Genomic DNA, 10,229 nt, shown 5'->3' with positions numbered 1-10,229 from the left:
TTTAGTGCTTTGCTTATTAAATAAATCAATTTTTTATTCTAATGTCGCAAATATAATGAATAACTATCATATATTTATTAACAGGAAGATTTAGTTCCACAATTACAAAATTACAAGCCTATATATGGCTTAATACATATATGGCTTAATGCATGTCTTGTCGTATGCTGCTTGTAGCGAATATTTGATATTCATGTCGATCGAAAGCGATCGAATTAGCCAATTCGTAATATAACATTGATGTCATATGGACGTCCTCGTAAATTTCAACGCAAGGCTCATGCGTCGTCACGGCCAACCACTCATACAACCCCTAATTGCCATTAGTTGGTAGCCACTTCTCTGAAATTGGTTCCTCCGTTTCGCTCTGCGCTCTCGTTCTGATGCGCGCATACACACACACACACACACACACACTTGCCTGTGTCTACGAATAAATTTGATGACCCTCATGCTAATCTAGACATATATTTTCACTTATAGAAACTTTCATTCATTCGTATATAATCAACTTCCGCATCCATTGCACTCATCCAATAATCAGGATTCCACTTGATCAGCTTAATACCGCGAACGATAATACGATTTAGTGATAAAATCGCTTTGTTACGCACGTAATAAAGAATCGATACGATCTATTTCAAGTAGATGTCTCGGGAGAGATTAGATTTTAATTAAAACATGTCGAGAGCGCGATTACGTTCGAGAGTAGCTTAGTTTTGCGCAAGGTGGGTCTGAAATACGTATGAAGGTCCGATAGCGGTGGCACAGATTGTATCGACGGGAGCATCACTTGATGCGCCCGGCATCGCGTGCATGTACGTCGATCGTGATCGCGCCTCACGGCGCCCGAGGAACGAGCAGAAAGGATTGTATCTATTTTCGACGTTCAATTAGAACAAAAGCACGCAAAGCCGGTGCGCAATTGCTTGGACGAGTAGCGATGTTTGATTCCTGCTACGATATCCGTGGAATCAACCCTTCGATTGTGGTTCCATTGTCGTTCGTAATTCAGTGATCGCCGACAGCTTTGATAAATTACTCCACTCTATCGGTCGTGTTAGATATCGTGTTCGCACGCTTGGCTTTAGTGTTTTCCTGAAGCGGCTTGTTAACTTAGCTCGTGACTTTTTGCTCGAAAATTCAAGACAAAAGGGATATGTTCGATAAAAGTTGAACGAAATATCCCGAAGCCATAAAAGAAATCTTCAAGATTATATATATTTTTACGTTTAGTTAACCCCTTCGTTGGCATTGACGCAAAAGTGCGTCAAATTTTTCCGTACCCTGTGTGGCATTGACGCAAAAGTGCGTCAACCTTTTTTTCCTATAACTTGCTTCGATTTGGCATCCTAGTCTTACACGGGGGTTTTTGGGGTCGCTGATTACGAATCTGAATTCAAAATTTGCAAATTCAAAATGGCGGATCCAAAATAGCGGATAAAAATGCAAAAAATTACTTAATTGGGATGAAATTTGCCATTTTGAATTTTCGAATTTTAAATTCAGATTCGTAATCAGGGGCCCTCAAAAACCACAGGGTACAAATTTTCAGGATAAAAAATTTTCCTGCCATTTTTGGCACTTTTTGTCGAATTCTCTCTGCCAACGAAGGGGTTAAATTTAAATGTTGCACTGAATTCAGCAGGTCAGTCAACCTCGCAACGTCACACGACACGAGAGTGTGCGTCGTTCTTTCTTCGCGCCTGCATATGGAATCTCTGGTTTTATCGTTAACCGTAATGCGCATTCATCAAGTTTTACTCGCGTATTATCGAGGCGCAGCAGCGGAGCGATGCCATTTGCGTACACCGGCGAACAAACGTCCGTGGAATTAACGCTCGCTGCGGGCCGAGCCTTAATGGTTTCACGCGTGTTTACCGTGGCGTTATCGTTTGTTCGAATAATTCCCTACGAGTCGACGCCCTCGGTCGGGGGGCACTTATCAAACCCGGCGCTCTTCGCACCTTCCCATTTATTTCCAGACGGTTGAACGGCCACCTGCTCCGTCAGAAAGCACGGCGTGACTCTCGGCGCCAACCGAAATCAATGTAGGTATATTAAGCTATCTAAGCCGAATTATCAGAACACACAAAATTTTATATGGAATTAATTTGCTAATTATTTGCTATTTTTGCTTTTAAAATTAATTTTTTTGCTTCAGTTATTAAAAAGTTACGAAGGGCTGGATATCTTAAGATTAAAAATTTTAAAACCAAAAAATAGCAAATAATTAGCAAATTAATTCCATATAAAATTTTTTATGTTCTGATAATTTGGGTTATAGATAGCTTAATATACCTAATCAATGCCCTGAAAAATCGTCGACGACGATGAGAAGCGCATGGCCCTCGGTGAGTAGAAATCTCCCGGTCTTATCAGGGAACAAGGTCGAGATAGCTCCCTGATGAATGACGATGATGTTTCGCGCGTCATGGAAAAGCGCCGCGGCCCAGCTCGGGGGGGGGACGAGATTATTAATTATTATCAAGCGAACAGTTCCTGACGCGCATGACCGCGCACGAATAAACGTCGCGCGCGTGCGAAGGTGCGTGCTCGTGTGCGTGCGTGCGCCCGATGCACGCACGACCGGATACGAATTAGCGCAATTGCAATTGGTATATCTAGCGAGCCGTTTATCACATTGATGCCGACTTTAATTCTTAACCGTGGACACGAATTGCCAAGCGCTACGCAAAAAAAGTGTGCCCCGACTGTTTAAGTATTTTATCCTTGCAAAAAATTTATGAACAAAGCGCATTTGCATGCTATGCCACAGACACTCCGGACCACTCCGAAAGCTTTCGTCACGCCAGCCACGTCACGCACTTCGTGCCCACTTTTATTTTTCACATTCTCGCCGATCGAATCTTGCTACAACAGCACACGATACTGTGTGAAATGTCACGACATTACAAGAGCTTTAGTCCTTAATTTATCTGTTGTTACGTAATAAAATTTCAGATTAATTTTTTTTTGTAATTAAAAAGTGATTACAAACTTTAGTCTTTAGAATGAGAGACGGGATCTGATTTCATCAATCTCACTCAATTGAGAGGAACTTCGAATGCGAAGAGTTAAATCTTGATGAAGGGGATAATTTATTGTTCAAAGGCGTTTAATAGGTCATTAAAATTTCAAAGTGATTCATGTGACAGCAATTAAGAATGAATTGATACGCATTTCGAACGGTGGAGCGTGGATACGCATGCTTATTATTATTTCTATCGAGCGGATTCGGCACGCATTGCAATGTATGAATTAATAGGCATCACCCGCGGGAATGTACGAAATTATTTGCATACAAGAGTATGCCCGCGTCTATTAGTTGCATATACTGTCTGATTATTTATGCTTGATAGGATTAGTTGTTTGTGCGAACTGCGAACTACCCTCCTGCATAACTATCGAATGCAATTTCTTGGAACAAAAGCAAACATCAGACTAACTTGGTGGAACTGTATACACAAATACAAAACACATGTTTTTTACATGCAAGTCATAAAATATTGTGTTTGAAATGATTACTTAAAATAAGAAACTATTATTTTTGTTAAAAATAAGAAATTAAAGTTTTGTTGGGAAGAGCAAGCACACAGACTTCTTCGACAAATGTCGCATTTTTGAAAGCACTCTCACGTTTGGACAAACGCAAGGGTGTAATTGATCACGTCAAGAACGTATTAGTCATCAAAGATTTGTTCTAATAAAATTAGTACACGCCGAAAACAAGGTAGTAAGGTTTCGATTTTATAATTTTTCTTTATACTATTATTAGTCGTGCTGTTAAATAGAGTTAGCGTGCGTCGCAACATGTATCGTGAATCGCCGAGTTAATCCGCGCGTCTCCCTTAACGTACGACGTAAAGGTTGCCAGAGGCATGCGCGCGTGCAACGTGCGATCGCGGCGAGATCAATCGGCCCACGAATTAGCGCCTCTTGCAGCTCCGTCAAGCACTAATGCTTTTACGCGTGTTTACATTAACGTTATCGCCGCCGGTTCGAATAGTTTCTTCCAACCCTGCCGCGGCTCTTCGTTTCCCTCCTGTTTGGCACGACGTTACTGGGTCATTACGAGTCGAACGCTCTCCAGCCGCCACTTACACACGATATCTTAGCGCGCCGCGCGTACCTTCTTACCTCGCCGTACCCACACGCACCCATCCTACGCGCGCGAGCACCCGTACCGGACGATTAACGCGCCCACAGACGTGCACGCACACGCGTGCACGGCGTGGGCGTTCTCCGTCACGTCTATCGACCGACGACGCCGACAACAACGGCTCACCCGAACACGGACGCGCTGTCGCACGCCAAGTGCTCGCGTAGAAACACGGAATCGAAGCTGCGGACCCAGGAGGCACGCGATTCACTGATCCGTCTTGCGAGAGGCGTTACCGTTATCTTCATCGGCCAATCTCGTCCGAACGACTAATAGGTTCAGCACGTGAATACCTTGGCGGCTCGGCTATAGGACCACGTGAAAAGGCCTTCGGTGCATGTAAGTACTCCTCTCTGTGACCGTTGGAGTGATTCGCCAACGGTGTGTACGATACGAGAGAGAGCTAGAGCTGCCTAAAACCACGCGGCCACGGATCAGGGAAACGCTGATTTGCATCGGTCTCCATCGCCGAATTATTCTCGCGAATTCGTTTCCTTAGACAACGTCAGATTCGATAGATACGCCGTTTGGTATACGCTGCTGTATGAACATGAAGATTACAAGCTGGAGAGATTTCGTATGCGACAAACGAGGGTTGTCAGAATGAATTATAATCCACACGCTTACATTTGCGGCTTGCATCGCATTAACGCGTTAAGGGTCAGCGACTTCATTACAAAAGTGGCAACACTTGTCGCTCGGTAAAGAGAAATAAACGGCCATCCAGGAAGATATCCCTAGACAGAAAAATATGCGAAGCGTAGTTGAATGTTTTTTCTTTCGCGAAATACGCGCGTCAACTTGTCGGTAGTTCCATGTCTACCTCGACGCGCAAATGGAGAACTCTCGTAGCTCGTTATGCACGCGATAATTGCGTACTTACATTAATGATTACATGGAACTACGTATGTGCAGCACTTTACGTCCACTGGGCACGTTTACGCTTAACGGCCGCGTTATACATAGCGAAATGTTAGAAAATGTAAACAATAATTTGTTCCACTCCAATATGATTATTGAAGATAAAAACGTTGCGCAAAAAACGATAGGTTTATAATGATACGCGTATAAACGCGGTTTCGTACTTTGATGCCGCGTCATTCCAAAATATCGGTGTATTAGTTTATAAAAGTAGCTTAGTAACAATGCTAAGTTTTATCTACGATTTTTTTCGACTCGAAGCAAATTGGACCGGCTATGGCGCCTGTTTGATAGATTGCGATTCCCGTAAAAACACGTTTAAGAAACCGCATTGCACGAGCATGCAACAGAGATTGACAAAGTAGGTCGCGTAAGTAGAACATTTCTTGATCGTCATTCAGTATGGGCGTACATTAGGGTAATCGGAGATTCGTTTTAAGCATCCACCAGGAGGGGCCTTCATTTTTTTTTCCGCGCGAAATGATCGACATGCTGACTCAGCGCTAATTCTCGCTTATAGCCTATTACTCGATGAAAAGCACTCTTTCGGCACTCTTCTATTTATGTAAGACATTATTTCGAATACGCTATTTACGCTAACGCAATCACCGACTTCGTGATGCTTGATCTAGATTACGCTGAATGGTATTTTTGTGCGGCGCGTCCATTAACTCATTTAATAGACTGTCACTATGAAAGGTAAATGTCGCTCACGTTATCATAACGTTATAAATTAGAGTTACGACAACACGAGTAAATTTAATGCCGCGCGAAATTAATTCATGGCTATGAACTCGAGAAAACGAAAGATAGAACGAACATCGCAATGCAGTTTCGTCAAAATAGCACAAGAAATTATGGAAAGTATAGAATAAGATCGTCAACGACTTACGATTCACATCGAGGATGAGCAATTTGGTTTGCGGTGGCACCAAGTTCGTATTGCTGGCCTGACAGATGAGTCTCGCCTTGAGGTGTTGTCGTCCAATTTTCGGATACGTCAAGTGGTTAACCGTTAACCCATCCCGGGTATCGTACTGATAGGACTCGTCTATCACGGTATTGTCGAGATACCACGTCAGCTTCGGGAGCGGCTTGCCACCACGAACCTCGCAAATCAGGTTCACGTCGCTCCCCTCGTTGTACCGCTTCTCGATGCCCAAAACGGTCCTCGTCGCCCCATCCAATATTACCGGCTTCGATGGAGGCACTGTGCGAACAGCATGCGTCGTTAGAATCCAGCGCGGACGCTAATCGATCGTTCGTCTAGCGAAACGACAGTCAGCGCGAGAGATGCGTATGCGGTCGATGCGGTGGAATCCGGCAGAACTTTGGCGTTGTAGCAGAATTAACTGTTATAATGGCCGCAAAACAGGTCGTAGTTACGAAGTATATTACCGCGGCAGCTCCCCAGTTTGCGAGGCAAACCGCGGCTTACGCCGAGATTAATTTATGCACTGGAAAGTACCGAGTTCGTAAGTCAACGCTCACGACGAGATGTATCGAGGAGCAAATGTATATGTATCTAAATCAAACATGGCGCGAACTTTACGTATCGCGCGAAGGATCGAACGATTATATTTCGATGATTTAAATTACATATCGTAAAAAGCGATCTCGGGGGCTCGAGATCGAAGGTGGTTCTTGCTCCGATACTTGACGCGACCTCCATTACCGCGCCCTGATCAAAAGGACCGACTTTAATTGTTGCGTGATCACTGGTTGATTGAGTTTCACCGGGATACAATGCGCTCACCTATAACGGTTAAGTTCATCCTTTGTTTCCGCGTCGGCGAGTTTCTGAAGTCCACCCGGCACCGGTAGGTCCCCTCATCGGTGCTCTCCAGCCGATCAATGCTGAGGTGAGCTGGATTCGTCGCCGTGACAAAAAAAGCTCTTGGTCCCAATGCCAAAGGCGACGACCAAAGGCGGGCGTTGCTGTACTGCCGGCGGCCGCGTACGTCAAAGCTACAACAATCGATTATAGCTTCTGCAGTAAATTCAATCGTGAAGCTCCATCGTTTTTTCAGTTGTTATGAGATACGAGCGCATTATGAATGTATTACCGATACTCGATGTATTATTAATTATCAATGCTTGATATTACGCAATATTTCAACGTTTTTCGCTAATAGGCATAAAATACTAGAACGATTCCGATGGAATACGTGTCCCGTAATAAGAGTCCAGATACCAGTTTATCGCTGATAATTGCCGTTTTGCTCGTTATATACATATATCAAAAACTAATTTAATTACATAATTTGCGATGTAATTGCACCATATTCACATCAATTGAGATGACATACTGGCGTCGTTATTAAAAGCTTGTTGTGATTGAATTAATTACAGGATAACTAATGAACGTATGTTCCCGGGTACTTGTGATCGAATACCTATATAACATCGCTTCAAGACTTCTCGTCGATTATGATCTCACCGATTAAATATTTTTAACTAAATACTTCTAATTATCTCCAAATTAAATATCTCTAATCGATAAAATAATCAACACAATTTGTACTGTATTGCAAGTTTATAATTTACCTTACATTATATTAAATATTTATGACATGTAAAATCTAACGAAATTGCTGTTGCCATTTTCTTATCTCATTATATAACACAAAAGCTTTAGAAACGGGCGTAAATTTAATGTGTGAACTCGGATAGACTAAAAGATTAAAGTCGGAACATTATGTTCGTCGTTCGTTATGCTCGACGTCGAGACTTACGCCTGCATGTGACCCTACCGTCGCACAGAGCAGCAGCTTCGCTGAAGAATCGTTTGCGGAACTACGATCCAGGACTGGCGATTGGACAGGCGTGTCTATATACGGAGTCGCATGGGAGCCGTTCCCAGTGCAGCGTGATTGCATATTAAGCACTTGCGGTGAGCAAGAACAGGAGCAAAGGGAGACGGATTAGAGGGACGTTCGCGGGATGTATAAGAGACCTACTCCGCGTGGGACAGAAAGAAAAGAGGTATCTGGAGGGGGGAGAGGGGGGAAGGGAATACCAGGCGTAGAACCCTCCACGGCTCCTCGTGAGCGACTAAAAGTTAAATTGCGTTCCGCGACTGCACGGGAGTTCGGATTTTCGCTCGTGACTGAGTAGTCCCAAAGCTATCCCACCCTCACGCTCGCTTCCGCGGCATTGACGTTGAAATACGATTTAATTCTTCCACTTCGCACTTCCAGTGGACGAGGGGGGCGCTTCCGTGACGCGCCACCGACGCTGCCCGCCCGTCGTCTCGTTGTCGTAGACAGGGCGCGATGGAAGGAGGGCAGACCTCGGAGGAGAGGTCGGGCACACGTTCCACGAGGGCTGTCGCCCGGCACGGGAACGACCCCGCGGATATAACACGTTCGACCGACTTTTCTCGCGCGCGATAACCCTGAAAAGCGATTTTCCCATATCGGTCTTCTGACTTCAACCCCGGCGTTTTCATCGACGGCGGAACGACTCTCAAGATCGATCGGTCGCCTGCCTACTCACCCGACTCGTCGATCACGACCCGAGAGGCTGATTCGTCGAGACTTTCCGGAAAGGCATAGCCTCCAGCCGTTTCTTGGTTATCTCGGGAGATTGCGGAGCGTAGATGAACTTGTGTAGTTTTTTTTTATAGCTCGCGAGAAATCTATTCGTAAATGAGTAGCGCGCGTCATATTGAATTACCGAGCGCAGTAAATGAGATCTCAGTTAATGTTCGACAAACGTTTGTAGATTTCGTGTAGAAAATTAATTTCGTTTATTTCCATTCTCGTATTATATCCATAACTTAATCTTGATTAAAATAATATGAACTTTGAACGGCTTATTACGATGATATCTTAAACAATACTTGAGATATCTGCGAGCAAACGCGTCTTTCATCGCTTTCTATTTAGCTACTCTCTGCTAGGGCAAGCACTCGTTAAAAAATCGATCACTTTCGAGTCTCACGCAAGGAAAGGAATTCACCAGGTCGCTTCGGTGGATCTAAGTGTCTTGAAACTTTCCTGAGAGAAAACGTAGAATGGAATTGAGTGGATTCGATTTTGCGAAGTGTTATCTATTAAGGTAAAATGCGGAGACCGCCCGAGAGATTGTAAATATTACCGATCGTTTTGTTCTATCAAGACGCTGAGTGTTCGATATTACAGAGTAATATTGAAACTCAAAGATCTGAATCCACGATTCGCGAACAAATATTCATATCATGAAGAATGCAGTCAATCGTTTAAGCCCCCTCTGCCCTTCCATTCTCTAAGTAAATGAAAAACTAGATGACCTCCGTACCAATGTAGATAACCGAGGGAAAAAATTCAATCGTCTTCAAGGATTATGAAGGTTTTGTTGAATCAATAAAATTAACCAAAGAAAGAGAGAAAAGAACTCCCTCTTCCTCTTCTGCTTGAATAAGTTACAGCGCGAGAAAATCTTGATGAGACGATATGCACGTCACATGAGTTACTCCTGTCACGCACGAAGCATTGAATACATGCGCGAGGAGGAATATACTTAGAAAAGAGCTATGCGCGATCATGCCCGCGTAGCCTCGCAGTTTCCTTTCCTTAACTGTCTGGCGTACCTACGATAAGCGGGCACGATGTCATGCAATAAATATTTTACTGCGAGAGGTCCCGTGAAGAGAAGGGCCAACACGTTAGGGTACGTTACCGAGGCCGAGGGAGAGACGTTTTAGTACCGGCGCGGGCGGCCGCCTTTAAATTTAAAGTTTCTCGTCGTGGCGAGGATTAAACTGACTTTACAACAAGCGACGACCTGCACCCCCCTCGCGCACCAAGCGCCAGCTCCGGCATCTCTGGCATCGCTTCGCATACACTTTCCGCCGCCCTTCTACCTCGAGAGACGATGCATCGCCATCCTCCAAGCACATATCTTACACCTTATTACATTTCTTAAATATGACCCACCGGATACTAACGTCGGCCCGCTCCGCGGCACTTCTACCCCGACGACTCGACGGTGTGCCGACCATTCTATATGCAAAATTTCACGGGCCGCGGAAGCGAAACGGCGACCCGAGTACCGAATGAACTTCGTTGTGGAAAATAACGCGATGAATTTCCGGACCTAAGTACTTGAACTTATTCCTTTTTGATTTTTCCGAGGAGATACGCTTTATAGATGATACGGATAA

At 44.3% G+C, this 10,229-nt stretch overlaps 1 protein-coding gene across 3 annotated transcripts in view; it reads right to left on the bottom strand.

The window, feature by feature from the left end:
• LOC112467864 (hemicentin-2-like) overlaps positions 1-10,229 on the bottom strand; it is a 137,912-nt gene that overhangs the window by 25,392 nt on the left and 102,291 nt on the right. For all 3 annotated transcript variants that reach the window (XM_025036746.1, XM_025036747.1, XM_025036745.1), the window contains 2 exons: positions 6,840-7,051; positions 5,976-6,293 (listed from right to left, as the gene is read on the bottom strand). In XM_025036746.1, coding sequence (XP_024892514.1) covers positions 5,976-6,293; positions 6,840-7,051 — 530 coding nt within the window. The remainder of the gene's footprint in view (positions 1-5,975; positions 6,294-6,839; positions 7,052-10,229) is intronic.

This window comes from Temnothorax curvispinosus, unplaced genomic scaffold (genome assembly GCF_003070985.1).
Source record: "Temnothorax curvispinosus isolate PA1 unplaced genomic scaffold, ASM307098v1 QBEX01017838.1, whole genome shotgun sequence".
Lineage (NCBI taxonomy): Eukaryota > Metazoa > Arthropoda > Insecta > Hymenoptera > Formicidae > Temnothorax > Temnothorax curvispinosus.
This window is presented reverse-complemented; position numbering and strand designations above follow the sequence as displayed.